The sequence below is a fragment of the Vitis vinifera genome, chromosome 19 (assembly GCF_030704535.1).
Source record: "Vitis vinifera cultivar Pinot Noir 40024 chromosome 19, ASM3070453v1".
Classification (NCBI taxonomy): domain Eukaryota; kingdom Viridiplantae; phylum Streptophyta; class Magnoliopsida; order Vitales; family Vitaceae; genus Vitis; species Vitis vinifera.
In genome coordinates, this window is record NC_081823.1 from 6,076,966 (window position 1) to 6,095,990 (window position 19,025).

Here is a 19,025-nt window from a genome sequence, read left to right on the forward strand (position 1 = left end):
ATAATTTAATGTCTAAAAAAAATATAAGGGGACACAATTATAGATCAGACAATTATAAGATGAAAGTTTTTGCTAGGAAAGTCTTCTTTTGCCACAAAAACATTATTTTTGGATCTGTCCCTAATAATATACTTTGTTTTAAAGTAGTCATTAAAAACTCAATATTCAACAAAATTGTATAAAACAAAAGCTTAACAATAGCTACAATAAAATAGAATCAAGATCAATGAGTTTAGCACATCACAAAATTACTAAAATGAACATAACATTAGAAAACCTCCCAAGCTAGTAGCCCTAAGGCTCTCCTCTAAGAAGCCTTTTCATCATTTGCATAATGGCTTTATATTGGTGCTCCTATGTTACCTTAAATGGTATACCAACAAGGCCGGAGATCCGATGATCAAGAGCTTGGAAAAAAAAATGGTGAGCTTGTTCTATTTGGAGTTCCAACGTACATGAAATGACAACAAGGGGGGAGGGGGTGAGGGGGTGAGAAATGACATTAAGGAATAAGGTGGTGCCCTCATAGCTCCATTTTTAGCTATGTCTAGCTCATCTTCAACCTAGAATGGCAATACGACATGGGAAAATCATTTTTGGAAGAATGCTACATTGGCTCTTTCAACACTTTTTTTTTTTTTTTTTTCATCAATCTTTCCCAAACTTTTCGGCTAAGCAAAAAATGTCCAAATCTTTTGAAAATTAGTAAGATTGATCTTTAATGAATGTAGAATTTAAAAAAAAAAAAAATTGTTTGAGCTCACTTGGAAATCTTTAAACCCTAAAATCAACCTTAAACTCCGAATCAGTCAGAATATACAAGCCTATGCCACTAGCTTTCGCGCAACTTTGCTTCTTTAGTTCCTTTCATATTTCATTCTTACCTCTAAGGAATATGTCACAATGGGTTCCCAAGACATTCTTATTATTCACCAAAATGGTTATAAACTTCAAGGACTAAAGTGAAATGTGAGAAAACCAAACATAACTAAGGCGACTTTCAATTAACTAGTTAGGAAAACCATTGCATACCTTACACCTTCCTAACTTTCAAGATGTAATAAGTGTATAGGAGAAACTTTAATTATTCCAGATTACAAAACTATACTTCTCATATCACATTCTAATGAGAAAACAATTTACTATACTTCAACTAAAACTTCTTTTGTAATGTTTTTATGTGCTATGTTTTCTTTCACTCATTCAGAAATATCAATCTTGGCTCTAATACCATTTGTTGTATAAAGTGAAGCTTTTGTGCCAATGTGCTAATATAATTAAGAACATAAATATAAAATAATCCATACACAAAAGTACACAATATTTTAAATGTGATTTGATCAACCATACATAAATCCATGGATGAAAAAAATCATTCTATATACTAAAGAAAATATTATAGAGGGGATAAAAACATGATATAAATATTGAGTCCTAAAATAACTTTGTTTTCTCATTTATTCTATCTACACCCCAAATTACGAGTTCTCACTCCATTGAGTGTTTATTGTTCTCCCGCCCTCAGATCTTTATCTATCATATATAGTCTTCAAAAGCATATATCTATTTCATAACATTTTTTTTATGATCTAAAATATTTATAAAGATGTTTCTAATAACTTTCTTTATTTTGTAAGAAAATTTAATATTACAATACACATCAATATAGAAAATATTATATTAAATATTCTTAATTTAAAATATATATATATATATATATATATATATATATATATATATATATGTATCAATTAAGAATTTGAGTTTTTTTAATGGTTTTGAATAAGAAAAATAGAAATTTTCAATAATTGTAGACAAACTAATTATGGATGGTGTCTTTTAAGACAATAAACCATAATAATTAAATTCCATTTCATTATTTTAAAATTTAGACAAATAAATAATTCAACATTTAGTCAACACACTAGGTGGTGAATTATCATAAAAGATTAAATTATAGAAGTCCATTTAGATAGTTTCAATTCCACCAAATAATTTCTCATCAAATAGCACATTTTTACCCATTCTCATAAGAACAATTCAACAATTCTTCATCACTTGTGGCTCGGATTCGCTTCAATTTCACAAAAATTCCATTCCACCTTGGCTAATATTATCACCCTTATACTACAGCCCCTCTCTGAAGGTAAGAACCAGTGAGTCATGAGCAGGTCTCCTTCAAGTAATAACACAGTGATATCGCAGAGATATGTCGAGGTAACAGAGGCCAATCATGGTGAGACAAGTGGAACAGTCAGGTTGCTACGTAGGCCCCAAGTCTACTCTTCACCTGGCAACTATACTTATCAACTTTTCCACCTGCCCATTACATAAAATGCCACTGCACTCATTTCCCATCTTGCGAATACAATCCCTGTCGATACAAGCAAAGCTGCAAAGAGAGAAGAAAGGAAGAGAGTGATCAGAGAGATAGGATTTGTTCTACTCATTGTTAGCCATCATACATGTCTGTTCAGATTTCGACATTTACATTTCTTTGATCCATCTTTGTGTATTTCCCATTTTGTATTCCGTTTTTCGATTTTCGGTTTTAATCATATCATTAATTTTCATTTCTCCAAGTTCATTTCTATAATTTTAGTGCAGAAGTGAAAACAATTGTGATCTAACATGAGTTGATGGGGGTGCAGTTCAAAATGGTAGGTGGGCTTGAACCTAGTGGAAGTAATGCTAAGGAGAAAGACGGTAATGATGAGTATCGGGACATGACCATAATTGAAATCATAGAAAACTCCAGAAATGATCGGCATGAAGAGATTCAACGTGAACTCGAAGAGATGAAAAAGTGGGGTTTTTAGTCTGATCAGGGACACGGATTTTATTTTTAAAATTTTTTTAGTTGTTTTTGATAGTATATTTTGTTTCTAAATGTTTTAGGGTTTTTCGTTTGTTTTTTCAGTTTCATTGAAGAATTTCCCACTCGCAGGGAGGAGTTTGGGGGAGGTTTAGGAGTTCAGCCAGATGTGCAAAGAGAGGTAAAAAGGGCTACTGGGTAGATAGTAGCATAATAGATGGGTTGCTTGTTAACTAAGCATTGCTTGATTCTTAAGCAAAAATCCCTCTTCAATGTAAGGATCCATGAGACTGAGGTCTGATCATGACACTCAGGATATATAAACCCTAGAACCAGCAAACTCATTTGAAGATGTATAAAAGAAATCTTGTAAAACTCACTCAAACAGTACAAAAATTTTGCTCATTTTCTTGTTAGGGTTTCCAAGAGACTTTACAAACATGTATGTTTTGAAATTGTTGATTGGGATGAGATGGAGTTTTCTTACTCCTTTTGAGAAGTTGTGAATGCCAATTGATTCTTTCATTTTGATTACAATTATAACTTTATTTATATATCTTCCCTACTGCAGATTGACAATCCCTCGGATAGTGGTAGGGATGAAGGAAACCCTATGGCCTCTTCCTCTTCACTTACTGATCTCCAAACTTCTCAACCTCCACAAGAAACTGAGATTAAACATTTTTGGTCTCGGACGGGAGTGGGAATGGACTCTGAGAGGGAAAGAAACCTCCTTATCTCAGTTTCAGTTGGTATTGAGGCATACAAGCTCAAAATCTTGGGCCTTGCCATTGAAGCAATGAAGGAATTAACAAAAATGGCGACCGAGAAACAGCCCTTATGGCAGGCCAGCATAGATGGTAAAGTTCTAAGCCATATGGAGTACACAAAACAATTTGGACAGGTTGATGCAACACTTGAGATGGTAATAAGAAAGATTGGGATGCAACAACCTGTACAGCCACCAAACTTGAGCTGCCCTACACATATTCCAGCTTTACCTAATGTTGAAATACATACACAGCCCCTTCAGACCGAAGCTTCCCGAGAAACTAGGTTTCTTCTTGCAGATCCAGTCCACATTGTTGAATTGCTGATGAATAATGTAGGCTTTCCCCTCTCAATCAACAATAGAAGATTTCATCATTTGCTTATATTGAGGTTAACAAAGTCTTGTTTTCCTTGTTTTATATATCAGGATCAATACTCTCCTGTGTTCTCCAACATTGTCTCAAAATCCAAGGTACTTGGAGTTCTATCAACACAAGCACAGGGGGACTACAATGGAGCTTTGCAAGTGGTAATACAAATGTCATCTGAACTTCATCCCATTTTATATGAAGTACTTGATTAGTGTGTATATCAAAATGGTAGTTTAACCAAAACCCACCCAGGCAGTGTTGCATACTTTCTACTAGGCGAGGGATGCATTCATGTCTCGCATTCCCAAACTTCAGTATAGTTTTTATTAGCATTGATTGAAACATAAGTTCTTATTGACATAAGAAGTTTGTGAGGATTGGATTTAGTAATACTCATTAAGCTCGACCGCATCTACCTTTGTTTATCATATTATGAGACAATTCATGAGTTTTCACATGCATAATTGTTATCATGATTTTGTAGAGTTTTTATAAGGCATCATATGCATGTGGTTATATAGATTGTATCATGTTTATGACGAATACTAAATATAATCTTTTGGAATGACTCTTGAACCGCATTGGTGAACATTGATCTTTCTCAGTCACTCATGCATTGAATTTTGATTGCTTTGTATGTTCCATTTGACATCTGTTATAATAAGAATTTCTCAATTTAATAACTTTCCAGATGGCAGTAGAATTTCATGCTCCTTCACCTCTTGTTCCAAATAGAGAATGCTATTTGGCAAGATACAGTAGATGCTTAAGCAATAACGTATGGGGAGTAGTCGATGTTTCCTTAGAAAGTTTGTTTCCTAATCCACTAATCAGATATCAAAGAAGGCCATCAGGCTGCCTGATCGAACAATTTCAAAGTCGACTCTGCAAGGTGAATAGATATGTGACCTAAATTAAACATGAAATCTTAACTATCTGTGCTTTTTGCTTCATCACAATAACATAGGCTGTAATATATATAATTGTTATCTGTATCCTTAGGTGATATGGGTCGAGCATTCAGAAGTGGACAATAGTTCAGTTCCAGAAGTTTGCCAACACTTTGTGACATCAGGACACGCATACGGTGCTAAACAATGGCTTAGCACTTTAGTTAGGCAACATGAACGCCTAACATATATAATGGTTAGGAATGATCGTAGGCCGCAACGTAAGCACATTACATATTTTTGGTTGCAGTACTAAATTTGTAAATCTGAAACCTAATCTCCTGCATCAAATATTAATCCTCTAATTTTCAATTGATCGATTGTTAATTAACTGTTCAAGCTGTTTCTTCACAGAATTAGTCCCTACTGGGGAAGAGAACCTGTTGACCCTTGCTGACAGAATGATGAGAAGCTTTTGGAGAAATCTGAGTGCCTCAAGAAAGAACCAATGGATGACAGTACCATTGAGTGGTGCTGAAAACATTGAGGCCATAATAAGGTTTGTAAAAGACAAAGAAGGAAGGCGTCCTGGTCCGGCATTAGTCATGGCTACAACCATCCGGATTCCTGCCTCATCAAGGAGGATTTTTGATTTCCTTCAGGATGAGAATAGTAGAAACAAGGTATGTAAGGTTTGATGGACAAGCTTTCAAAGTTCCTTTTATCAATATTGAGAACAAGGAAGGTGTTATAGCTGGTAGACTCTATATAGATCAGTGTCATGGATGTGAAAACTCAAGTTCCTAGTATGGAATGACTTATTGACATTTCGGTAAGAATGAACCGATCAATCACATCTAATGTACAGAAGAAAATGTATGGAACTTTTTGCGAGGATATTTATGTTTTAATGCTTTAACATGTTTATAGCAAAAACATTCACCCAATAGAACCGATCGATAACCTTTTAAGCTTGGAATTAAATAGTGGTTTGCTCTCAAGACAACACAACACATATTTTCATTTTGTTTGCAGAAACTGACTAGTTTTAGGCTTTTAGCTTTTGTTAATTTTGATATATGCACCTTGGTCTATATCCATATCTCAACTCTTCATGAATGATGATATGCTAATGTAGGATGCTATCCTTGATATTTACGATTTTATAACTTTCACCTTTCTTTACAAAATCAATTTCACTGCTTATAGAGTTGGCTGGTTTGGCATGTGATACCAAAAGGCAGGAAGACAATTATTTCCTTGTGGTTTTCTAGTTTAAGAGTTGATTACATTCTCATCTGAAAAGAAAAAACAAAAAACCAACTTAAACAAGATGTGTAGATGTGATTGAATGTCTACCATATATATATACACACAGACACTGTTGGATTTGAGTGGCTTGAATACTTTAAATTTGTTTTAATTACCACAGCATATATTGATGTTTTTTCCTTTACATATGTTTGAAAAATGGCACGTTTTCCATGAGATATTGTTACTTATCATAACCAGCTTCTTGATTTACAGTGGGACATTCTTACACATGGGCATATTGTCCAACAAACGAGATCCATCTCAAATGGTTGTGTTCCAGGAAATCGTGTGTCTGTCCTGGAAGTGAAGGTGAGTTGCAGATATATATGCTTTTGCTTACTCATTTTAAAATCTGGAGTTTCTTTCCTTTCTCTCTTTCTTTTCCATTGTCTCACAGTTTAACAAAATTCATGGCTTGATGGATAAATATGCAGTCTGCAGAAGATCCAGATAGGACTATTAAGACCCTTCTTCAAGAGAGCTTCACAACTTCTGATAGCTCTTATGTAACATTTACCCCTGTTGAAGCTTCTTCCTTCAGTATGACCTTAAATGGAGGAGACCCGGACAATGTGCCTGTCATGCCCTCAGGGTTTTCTATCTCGCCTGATGGGCCAACTGGAGATGAAGGAAGTCTGGTGACGATAGTGTTTCAAATCTTGGATGGTACAGCATCGCCTATGCATTTCCCTTCACATTCAGTGGGTACCATGTATAAGCTCATCACAGAGACTGCCAAATCTATCACAGCTGGGACTGTTGATCCAGATAACATGGGCAGATGATATGGGAGATTGAGTTTAGAAAGTTAAATTTGTAAGTCCTCACTAAACTTCTTTTAACATTTATAAGTAATATGGCTTGCAATATATGGGGATCATCTAAAGTTCTTTAGGGCTTTTAGGTTAGGGCTGCTAGGGTTTTGTTGAAAATATTTTGCTTTAGTTTCTCAAATTTCCAACCTATTCAGTTTGTTTGTAGAGAATGCACATAGATCTTGGGCACTTCAAGCATAGAATGTCAGAAAATTTTCAGTACAAACTAGGGTTCTAGTTGAACAGAAAAATATTGTTGAGTTTGTTAAATGTTTAATCAAGTATTTGAAATGACTCAGTTTTATTATGGGAAATTAAGAGCTCGTTTGGTAGTGATTTTAGAAAGCGTTTTTAATATTTTTAATACTTAAAAATTTTTTATCATTCAAATGTTAGAAATGTTAAAAACGCTTTCTAAAATCACTCCCAAACATACTCTAAGTTCTGTTGCTATTCTCGACTTCTTCATGTTCTTAAGGGCCAAGTGATTTTCTATCTTCTACTTATAGTATAGAGATACACTACACAATAGTATAGATGTTTTCTTAACTATAGTTCAATATCATCAATTTTCCACTTGCAGATGTTGTAGCATTAGTGAGGAGGAAATCAAATGAGAAAGGGAAAAGGGAAGAACATGAAGGAACTTATGGAAAACTGTAAAGCTATGTTGTTACTTGAAGTCATTTTCTCCTGGTTGTATGTATCTTCTTTGCATGTATATATAGTTTTTTCAAGTGCAATATTGTGTATTTTGTACATGGAACCTAGCTACCTGGAGTTTCCAATGAAATATTATAAAGAATTGGGGCTTCTTCTCTGCGGGTTTTTCTTAATTACAGGCGATCTTCTTCTTCTTTTTCAGCTGCTTTCATGCTATTTCCAAGCTGTTGCATACCTGGGAACATTCCTAAGATTTTTGTGTGACTTCTATAGAGATAGAAAGAAAGATGCATGAATGACAAGTCATAGTACTTTGATGAGGATGTCAATGATCTAATTATACATGGAAACATGAGCAACTTGAAGTGAACTATTGGTAACTTTTTCTTGAACAAAATGATAGCCAAAAACAATTAATGTGCGTCATCCAAGAATGAAAGATCGGGTTGGCACATAGACATGTGGCACCAGAATTATCACAAAGGAGGCAAGGAGGTTGACTAAGAGAAATATGCAACTCAAGAAGAAGTTAAATTAAACCACACAAGAGAGCTCTCCAACCATAGAAAAGCAACCATTCTTTACTTCTTAGAACAGACTAAAATAAAAAATTCCACCAAGGAAAAGAACGTAGGTTGAGATGTAGGTGAAATCGTCACAATTGCCCATCTAGTCAACATCGGAGTAAGTATAAGACAAAGTGGTTGAGAGCACCGTAGGAAAAGACCATGAATCATGGTATGATTGAGATAACAAAGCAAGCACTTGGCACTTGTCTAATGATTTTGAGTGGGTGAATGCATGAATTGAGCTAGTTTTTTTAATAGCATAAGCAACATCCAGCTAAGTGAGTGACAAATACGTACTGGAGACCACCAAGAAGATTATAGATTGAGAGGCATCTATGAGTGAGGAACCAACTTTGAGGAAAAGCCATGTGGTAGTGCTTAGGGTTGTTGATAAAAAATCTTTGTTGTAATTAAAATATTAAAGTCTAATACATGATAATCTTCACAAAAATAATTAGAGATAAAGTTTTTGCAACTTTATAGTATTTCAGGTTGTTGTCCTTTAGGATCAACTCTAATGTATTTGTTTGTTTTTAGATTAAAATGACTAATTATTTGGTAAAGTTAATGAAACCTAAATTTGAAATAAATAAAAGTAAAATATGGATGGTAAAATGTTTGACAAAATTAAACAAAATGAAAATAAAATAAAAGAAACCATCTACAAAGATCACAAGTTTGATTTTGAATCCATTGAGAGAACGTGATATTTTTGCTACTTTAGGGATCAAAGAGTCTATCGAAGATTAAATTGTATCTTAAGATTAAACTAAATCTTAAGATCAATTTAAGTTTAGAATTCTAACTTGTAAAATTTAATTTGGATCTCAAAAATATTTTGAATCATCCCTAATCTTTATTTCTCGTTTTGACATTCAAGCCCTACATTAATCATTAAGTTTTATCTCAATCTCATGTATGATCAATCAAAACGAGTTAACCAATGATCAAGAGGCGATTAAGCATCGTTAGAACCAAGTTAAGCATTGATCATCCCTTAATAGAGAGGAACTATGCAGATAATACCTTCAATCATAATGAAAAAGAAAAATTAGAGTTTAGATTTAGAATTTGGTGTCCCTCCACACATTCCTCATATGGTTTCTCCATCTCCCTTGTTTCTTTCTTTGGATCACATAAAACTAGCTAAACATAGTGGTCCTCACAACCCATGTATGATTGCCAAGAAAATAGAATGGAAAATAATAGAAAATAAAGGAAAACCTAAAACTTTATTGAAGAATTTTTAGAGGAGAGATCAATCTCTCTTCCTTCATTCCATCTCTTCAAAACTTGGGACTAAGAAAGTTTATATAGTAAATTCAATAACTTAACATGTGGCACACTTCCATTGGCCACTTATTCCAAAGAAAAGTCATAAACAACCTACAAGACTCAAAATATTAATTAATGAGTATCATACTTTTTGAATTAGATGGAGGCACTTAGAGCTCATTTCAATGTGTTTTGGAGCTCAAAACTCAATCATTAGTAGTTGAGTTCAAAATTAGAGTGAGTTTGAAATCAATTTCGAACTTATAAGTACCAAAACTAAATCAGCTCAAAATTGAATGGGTGAATTCAAAATTCCAACCCATTTCAAACTCACCCATTGCCTATGCTGATTTTCCATGTATTCGAGTTTGGAAATAGGTGTTTCAACTTTCTTGTTCAAATAGGTACAAAAATTCAAAGTAAGCCTCTACCAAAAATATCCTTGCATTCCTTTCAGTTTTAAACAACTAAAAACCATCAAACTTAGTTGTTCAATTTTAAACTCACCATCCCTTTATGCTAATTTTGGTTTCAAATGACAAATTTTTCTTCTTTTAGCTTTGATTTGCAAACCATTTGAACTGTTGGATTTTTTACTTCTTGAGCTGCAAAATCATGTGTACCATGCCTTAAAATAATGTTGGGAAGTGCTTCAAGATTTATTGCAAATTTAGGGTATGTTTTATTGCCAGGTTTTGAGTTCCAAAATTTCAGGTGAACTTAACTGCATTTTGCTTCAAACCTCATCCGTTCTGGTTGGTTGACCTCTATCACAATCCATTGCTAAGAACTCCAAATTGCTTCATTCCTTGGTTGTGAATCATGTAAGGTGCATGCATCTATTCTTAGGGCTCTTTAGTTCTAATGCTATGGAAAAACATGGTGTCAAAAACTAATTAATATGATTAGATTTAGAGAATATTGAAATCATACTTGCGATATGGATGTTCTTAGATCAGTCCACTCCGATGAAGTCCTCAAAAATGTTGTAGAGTTAGTCTACCTAGTGTCATTCCACTTAATCTCTCCTCACACAGATCCAGACACGAGAAAAGTGTGGGCTTTTCTTTTCTTCCTTGAGGAAGGTTACGATTTCTTTTTGGTGGCTCTTTGAAAAATGATAAGCAAAAGTCTGAAACTATAACCCCTAAAGGGGTATTTATAGGGCTCTTTGTGAGTTTAAATGACTTAAGTCCAAATTAAACTTGGGTCACCTAATCAAACCCACCTAGGTTCTAATTAATCATTTTACCCTATTAGGTTTCAATTAAATAATTAGCTTAGTCCACAAAGATAATTCGATCTAGTGCAACCCTGTGCTTTTGCCAAAATGGCCTTATGCACACTTATGAACCTAAAGCCTAAATCCCTTAAATAAAATGTGTCTCCATGAATTAGGAGCTTAAGTAGGGACATTGAGACCTGTAGGAAAATATTGGTTACCTTAGAGTCTAATTCTGAAGTTGGTTCAACACTCCACTAAAGAGAATGAACTCCACTTCAATATCTTATGAAATTACAACAAGACGAAACTCGGGTCCGTGACCTACTATCCATTACACCTCATGAATTGGTATTCATAATCTAACAAGATTGTGCTATCAACCTATCAAGATTACCTATTCAATTCTTGAATTACATATTCTCCTATTATGTGAACTCTACCACCAAGGAGCATATGTCAAATTCCATTAAATGAATTGTTATGACTATAGTTCTTCTAATCACGTGTCCTTTGGATCACCTAAGGGGATACACTGTTTCTATCTCATGAAATATCATGGTGCTTCTATTGAGAATACATATTGTCACTAGCCTCAATCATTAGTAACCTAATTTGTAGGGATATATAACCATATTTTAAACTTCCTGGGGGATTGTTGAAAGAAAATTTAAAATTTTAATTATTTTTAAATGGAATAAAAATATTTTATACAAATTTGTTTGTTAAGGCAACATTTCTTTATTTGTAATTGATAACCTTAAATATTTTCAACCATTATGTTTAAAGTATGAGCTTTAATGGGAATTATCTATTATATTTATAACATTGTCTTCTCATGTCTACCTTTAAATGGGAAGTCTACCTTACACCTATTGTAGTGACTAGGAAAAATTTTGTTAACTCACTCAAACTTAAGATTTTTTTTTCTAATTGTTTTATTATTTTCTTAATGAGATATGAACGGTTTAATCATCTTCCTATAAAGTGCTCATATGGAAGACATTGCTAAGAGCTATTGGGGTCGCATTTTGGAGCAACTATCAACCGTTGATATCTAATCATTGGAAGACGATAGTAGCTTTAAGACAATGTGTCTATACATACCTCTCCAAATCAGGCCAACTTTTTCTTATATTTTTTTAATTTGTTTATTTTAGTATTGATCAATTTTAAATTTATGTGAATTTATCTATTTTCTATATTTTCATTGTGAGTATAAAGTATTTATAACATTTTGGACCAATCCCATTAATAAGTGTGAATAATGAGATTTTCAGTTTTTTTTTTTTTTATAGGAATGCCAATAAGGGCAAGTTCATTTACTAGTCCCCCAATTTTGGCGAGATAAACACTAGTTGATTGAGAACTATGAGTCACAAGAGTGAGTTGCTTAGTCAAGCACATCATTCTTGAGGAGACATTAACATAGAGCTAGCTTTGAGACTCATTACCATGCTTCAACCAGTATGATGGAGGAAAAGACTAGTAGGATTACTTGAAGTATAAGAGATGAGATGATACCATTTAATAAAAGCTTGTCTTGTCACTTCCAAAAGAGATGTTTTGGATTTGGAACAAATTTCCCCATTAACCACATTATACTCTAATGGGCAACAGTTATATCCATCCATAAACCTTAAGCAAATCATACACAAAGAAAAGAACATCAAAATGGGTAATTGGAAGGAAATAGTTTCACAAAAAGTTAAACATAGTTAATAGCAATGAGATTATTTTGTGTTGGAGTATTTGTGACAAAGGTTTGATTATAAGAGAAAGTAACAATTTTGTCAACCTTGGCGGTAAAGACCCGCTCTCAACTATGTAGATATTGTCTGCTTTAAGCTTAAATGACCCTCATGGCTTTAAAACACGTTTACAAATTTAAGAGGAGTTCATACATATATAGCTTAAAAAACTTTTTCTTTTATTCAATGTGAGATATCACAATCAACTCCTATGTAAACACAACATTCTTATTGTGTCCCATTGGATTATAAAGTTAAACCATGGTTTTAAAAACCGGATCGGACCTGCCAGTCCGACTGCTGGTCCGATTACTGGTCGATCATGAATCCGGTCTAGTCCAATCAATTGGCTCAGAAATAGGTTGAATCGGAATCAGACCGGTTGAACAGATAGTCCGACCAACGAATAGGATGAATCGATCGATTCCATCTAAACCGGATGGTTCAATTAATTTTTTTTAAAAAAATTTATAGTATCAAAATGATGTCATTTTGATGCTTCTAACATCAAAACGATGTTGTTTTGGAGGATATAAAAACTCCAAACCCCTCCTCCTCCATTTGAACTTCGGTGAAGAAGCTGCCACCCCCTCAACACATCCTGACACCCACGCCAACTCCCACCGGCGGTCTCCTCGGCCAATACACCGCCTACCCGCTCGATCAGCCGCCTCGGCGCAGAACCCACTACAACCATCCCCTCCTTTCTTCTTCCATCGCGTTGTTTCCGTTTCAACCATCCCCCAATTCTTCTTCCCTTGTAGATCCCCCTATTGCAAAGCCCCCTCCCGGTGGTCAAAGCGTCCCCTCATCCCTCCCCTTTCTTCTTCCCTCATAGATCCCCCCGCTGCAAAGCCCCCTCCCAACTGTTAAGGTTTATAATTTGAGTGTATTTGCCTAGACATAAAATTGCAGGACCTACCACCAAAACGGGTTTTTGCTAACTTTGTTCTTTGCAATTTGATGCTACATTTGGTGATCATGAACTTCCTAGGTTAAATTTTAGGAGGAATACCTGCTCCAATCTTGACAATGAGTGTTATATGAATAGTTATGTGACTATTTTTCTTAGGGCATGTAATATGGAGATCACCATTTTACAATTGTTGACCTGTTGGAATTTTTGAGGTTTTTTTTTTTTACTCGGATTTAGTAGTCATACTTATCTATTATATTAAACAAATGAATTGGAGTATCATTGCTCAAAAATAAATATTAAAATTTTAAATTTTAAATTAAAATTATGATTTTAATTTAAATTTCTAATTTGAAACTAATTTTCTAATTTTTAAATAAAAATTTAATTTTTAAATAATATATCAATTATTATTTTTATTTTTATAATTATTTTATATTTTAATAATTTATAAATTGTATATTTATGACATCATCGGTTTGACCGTTGGTGTCCGGTTCTAAAAACATTGGGTTAAACAGACAGACACTCCTTATGGGGCCAAATAAACCCTCACAGTGAAGTCAATGATCAGTTCTAATACTATTTGTAACAACCTGGTTCCAACCATATAGATATTATTCACTTTTAGACTCTTAGGACTTTAAAACGCGTTTATAAGGTTAAGAAGAGTTCATATATATATAACACTAAGAACATTTTCTCTTATTCGATGTGGGATATCATATTGGTAATAATTTGAAAGAAAAAGGCATCACTGGAGTTTGAATAAAAAAACTTATGAAAGCATAATTTTGGTCTAATACCATATGGAGATAGAAGAATGATGAATTAAAAGATATATTCTATTACTCCTTATTTAAAACTTTATACAAGAACATATTGTGAGTTATATAAGGAAAAGAAGATATTCATGTTAAGAAATTATAATAACAAATATTTATATGGAAAAATCATCCTACAATTAGGTATTGACATTTTATTGCCCTTAAAGGGTGGAATCATTAATTAGAGGGATTTCTATCCATTAACTTCATTAGCAGTGACTATAAAAATTAATAAATATGCAAATTGGTATTGATGGAGTGGTTCGATTTGGGTTTTTTTTTAAATCACATAAATTGACCAAAGAAAATGAAGATTTTGGATAAAACATTAGTAAATGATAAAACAATCAATAATACATATGGGAAATGTTAAATGTCACTACTGTTGTACAATTTGTTCATGCATAAAAAGTTAGCAGTGCTCCCAACTATTTTGTGGTTTAGGTTATGCAACAAACACCTTCTGCTTGGCCGAGGAAAACCTACAAAACAAAGGATGCCCGAGGAGGGTCTCGGGGATCTCTCTCCAATGGCTCAGTCAGTATTCGTTTCATAGAAGAAAAAGATCAGGGAGAGAAGAAGCCCCTCACCTGTCTAGGGTTGTTTTCTTTTATAGCCAGAATGCTCCCCAGTCTATGGGCACTTTACTTAGCATAGTGTGAGCCTGTAGGATGAAGTGGGCTTGGCCCAAATGCTGGATTGGGGGCCTGCTTTATTGCTGATGCACAGACCATGGGTTACAATTGGTCCCTAACAATGCCCATATTTTGTGTGGTTTTATTGTGCATCAAGAAAATATTGCATGACCTCTTTCATTTCTTATCTTGTAATGGAATATTTTAGTTAATATAAGGGAACACAATTTATTATCGTGAATGTCTGGACTAGTTTGGAGGAGACTCGAACTGACGACCATTAGAAAGTAAGCCAAAGGCCGGATCAACTGAGCTACCCCTCAAGATTGTGATGATAGAGGATATATTAAAGATCATCGTGTAAATCACATTTTAGTGTAGGGAAAAGTCATTGATTCCCCCGTACCTTTCATCTTTAAGTTGCCCCTTGATTGTGTTCATCCTCTCTCTGGCCTTGAACGGGCTCTATGGCCTTGAAGCTGGCACTATGGCTTTAAGTGGGCAGTAGGCCTTAAGTAGGCATTGTGGCCTTTGAGCGAGCACTAGGGCTTTGAGTGGGCATTTCACCTTGGAAGTTAGATTAGGGCTTTGAGTGGGCATTTCACCTTGGAAGTTAGATGACCTTCCTTGGATTTTTTATTGGGTAAATGACTTTAGGTGGGCATGTCGCCTTTGGAAGGTACACAATGCCCCTGGGGCTTTCGGCTAATGGGACATGGCAAACTTTGTTTTGGGATTCGTTCCTTGTATTTGTAAGTGCCCTGATGCAGCCCTTGGTATTTAAGCTTTGTCCTTCTCATGAGTGGTTCAGTAGACCTTCCCTGACCATGCTTAATTCATAATCAATTTCATGCTGCTTGGATGAGCATAATTGTGAAATTATTGCAAGAAATCATGATCTATGTCTTTTGCTATTGGTAAGTATAAAATTCGAAAATTATTTTTAAAAATAATTTAATCATAATTTTTTTTTTTTATGAAATGGATATTTTTAATTATATTGTTTTGAAAATAAAGGATTTTAAATTTTTTTTAAATATAATTTTAAAAATAGTTTTAGTGGTTTTTAGATTTTAAGTTTAACTTTTTTAATTCTTAATTAGTTTTATTATTTATTTTTTAATTATAATTGTATTTATAAGATAGAAAGTAAATTTTAATTTTAATTCTATACTTTGTTATAATTTTATTTAATACTTGTAAAATGTTTTCAATTTTTATAATGAAATATATAAAATTTTACTTTAATTAGTGATTCAAAAATTTTAATTTATATGATATTTATAATTAAAAAATATTTTTGACTTTGTATAATTTTTAAATATGTAAAATTAATAAATTTTATGAAATGAAAGTTTGGTTAATCTTAATTTTAATAATAATAAAACAATATTTTTGAACTAACAATTTAATCAAGTAAAGGGTAATCAAGAAGAAGAAAAATATCTTAAAGAGAAGATCAATCAAAACCATTTACACTAGGTTTATTGCATTTGCATTAGTCTTTTAAAAGCACCTTATTTCATCTAATTATTCTAAATTGATTTTATCTTTACAAATTGGATGAACTCATGTTTGAGGAAAAACTTAAGTTTATATTTTATTAAAATAATCTTAAAAAGTTATTTAAAAGTAAAGAAGTTTGGCAACGGGACAGGTTTGGGACAAGGCACCCTATCCCATTCATGTTCCAATCAAATAATATTTTCTCATCTCTATCCCAAACCTGACATGGACGGATTGATACATTCTTATCTCCATTTAACCATGGAAGAAAATATCGGTAATCACGGATATATCGGTACTTCGATTTTACGGATATATCAGAGATATATCGGCGGATATTCTGGAAAAAAATATCGGTAGACTTAAAATTGTTAAAAACTCATGAAAATGCAAGAAAAACCTCATAATAATATAATTAGAAGTATAATTGACATTTTAAAGTTGTTTGATTGAAAATTTTGATATATATATATGATATAATTTGCGATATTAGATGTAATTACATCATGTCGATCTATAAGAAATGTTAATTTTGTAATTGTTCTCATTATAAAGTCACATAAAATATTTCATTTCATTAAATATCAATAATTTGCACACATTAAATTCATTAAATAAACATATTTCATATTCAAAATATACTTTTTCATGTTAATTAAATTAATTAAATAATTTAGCATGTTAATTAAATTAATTAAATAATTTAGCTAAGTTAACTAGTTTAATTTAATTCTAAATGTGAAAATAAATCACAAATAATCATCTAAAATAAACATATCAATTTATAATTAAATAATCAAATTAACCTAAGTTAATTCAATAAAAATATAAAAATTAATTACAATTGAATGTAAAAATAGTATTAAATCATCCATATTGCAAACATACTAATTAATTGAAAATACATGAATTAATTACAATTGCAAACAAAATTAATTATAATTTAAAACAAATATACCTTAAAATAATTAAATAATTGAGCAACTTTAATAAAAATTAGAGTAATGGGAGAGCAAATGAAGAATGAAAGCAAAAATGGATGAAATAGATGAAATTTGGGTTATTTATAGAAGAAATTTGGGTCAAAATAGCCGTTGGAATATTAATTTACTGTTGAAAATCAATTTTAGTCGTTGGATAAAAAAACTAGGAGCAATCGGGCCGTTGGATCGCCATATTACCATTGGAATCACATCTAGGCCGTCGGATCAACACGGGCATGATCTGGGCCGTCAGATCACGTTGCATGAAGGAGGGGAAATATCACCAAAAAATCAACGATATATCTCCGATATATTGGCGATATTTACGGAAATATCTCCTCTCCGATTTTTCTCTATGAAATATCGTGTCGACCCCTCCCGATACACGATATATCGCTGATATATCCCGATATTTTCCTCCATGCATTTAACAGAAGACTTGTAATCTCATCCCTGCCCGTTAATGCAAATCCCAAACCTTGTTAATGTAAATCCAAATTCTAGATTTATCATGGATTTGGCCCCTCCTAGGACAAATCCCTACAACAAGACCTTGTCAAATCCTCGCTCCATCTTCTTCACTTTCAAGGCTTTCATATTCTTTCCAAATTGAGAAAATCTATTTCTTCTACAATTTTGCAGAGTTTAAATTTCGATGAAGAATCACAGCAGTTGTGAAGGGGTATCGATGGTTGAGATTGAAACAAGAATGATGGGGTTTCAGTTTATGAATGGAAGGAAGAGGAAATTGATGAAGTGGGGTGATATTCAAGGGGTTAGTGATTGTGATTGAAACAAAAACAAAAAAAAAAAGGGTCACAGTTGATGCAAGGAAGAAGAAATAGGGCAGAAAGTGGGAGAGAAGAGTTGTTTGCCCTTTGCATTTGAATATGAGAAATGGGTTTCAATTGCTTGTTCAAATATGGTTTAGGACTAGTATTTAGTAAAGGAAATATCTAAAGGAATTTTTTATTCTTTTTTGCTATTTTTACATTCGGGTTGGGATGGGTTGGGTTAGTACAAAACTCATACCTGCCTGAACCCGATTCGGGTTTTTAAGAATCTCCCCTAACACATCCCATCTCGAATGTGATTTTTTCATACTCGCCCCAATAGGGTTGGGATGGGCCAGGTGACCCAATAGCCCATGAAATTGTCAGCCCTAAGTTTGGCCATAGTTTATTACCCTTGACTTGGTTTCAAAACTTGCATTTTTAGTTCAATCGATCGAGGTTTGGAGGGAATCAACCGAGTTGGCTGGCTCAAATAATCATATCCCTCAAAGGTCAGAAGACTGCTTCAATCAATCGAACTCTAGGTGGCCTAACAATTACGTAATGCCCGATGGTCAGTAGCCTATTCAACCAGTCAACTCTAAATCATGTTTAATAGCTAGTTTAGACTTTGTATTGTAAAATACAAAGTTTCAAATGTTTCATGAATATTATTTAATCATTAAAAGAATGTTTTGAATACATATTACCTTAAATATTTGTATATCCATTTAGCGCAACTCAATCTAACTTTTAATCCTATCCATTTGAGTGAATATTATAAACTTTAAATCCTTTATTTATTTTCATATTTTATGAAGGTACTTTGGAACCATAATCCAAAGGAAAAAGTTTGAAGACTTTATCTTAAAATATCTTGATTATAAAGGGTGCTTGGAATCATAATCTATGAGATTGATAGAAGCCTC

General features: G+C 33.2%; 2 protein-coding genes across 2 annotated transcripts; both read left to right on the forward strand.

The window, feature by feature from the left end:
- Positions 1 to 2,266: 2,266 nt before the first annotated feature.
- Positions 2,267 to 4,530, forward strand: LOC132253476 (homeobox-leucine zipper protein ROC2-like). Its single transcript, XM_059735640.1, has 4 exons — positions 2,267 to 2,806; positions 2,921 to 2,996; positions 3,387 to 3,920; positions 4,014 to 4,530. Exons 1-4 carry the CDS (start codon positions 2,640 to 2,642, stop codon positions 4,167 to 4,169), a joined length of 933 nt encoding a protein of 310 aa, XP_059591623.1. The 5' UTR covers positions 2,267 to 2,639; the 3' UTR covers positions 4,170 to 4,530.
- Positions 4,531 to 4,633: 103 nt separating this feature from the next.
- LOC132252569 (homeobox-leucine zipper protein HDG2-like) lies at positions 4,634 to 7,827 on the forward strand. Its single transcript, XM_059735641.1, has 6 exons — positions 4,634 to 4,849; positions 4,960 to 5,128; positions 5,262 to 5,530; positions 6,375 to 6,470; positions 6,596 to 6,977; positions 7,560 to 7,827. The coding sequence occupies exons 1-5, from the start codon at positions 4,649 to 4,651 to the stop codon at positions 6,944 to 6,946; spliced, it is 1,086 nt and encodes a 361-aa protein (XP_059591624.1). The 5' UTR covers positions 4,634 to 4,648; the 3' UTR covers positions 6,947 to 6,977; positions 7,560 to 7,827.
- Positions 7,828 to 19,025: the final 11,198 nt, after the last annotated feature.

Bases quoted from the DNA above. Each gene is read 5' to 3' on its own strand.
- LOC132252569 (XM_059735641.1), top strand. From the start codon at position 4,649: ATGGCAGTAGAATTTCATGCTCCTTCACCTCTTGTTCCAAATAGAGAA. The intron at 4,850-4,959 runs GTGAATAGATAT...CTGTATCCTTAG, and splicing joins TTCAAAGTCGACTCTGCAAG to GTGATATGGGTCGAGCATTC. The intron at 5,129-5,261 runs GTAAGCACATTA...GTTTCTTCACAG, and splicing joins GAATGATCGTAGGCCGCAAC to AATTAGTCCCTACTGGGGAA.
- LOC132253476 (XM_059735640.1), top strand. From the start codon at position 2,640: ATGGGGGTGCAGTTCAAAATGGTAGGTGGGCTTGAACCTAGTGGAAGT. The intron at 2,807-2,920 runs GTGGGGTTTTTA...TTGTTTTTTCAG, and splicing joins GAACTCGAAGAGATGAAAAA to TTTCATTGAAGAATTTCCCA. The intron at 3,921-4,013 runs GTAGGCTTTCCC...TTTATATATCAG, and splicing joins TTGAATTGCTGATGAATAAT to GATCAATACTCTCCTGTGTT.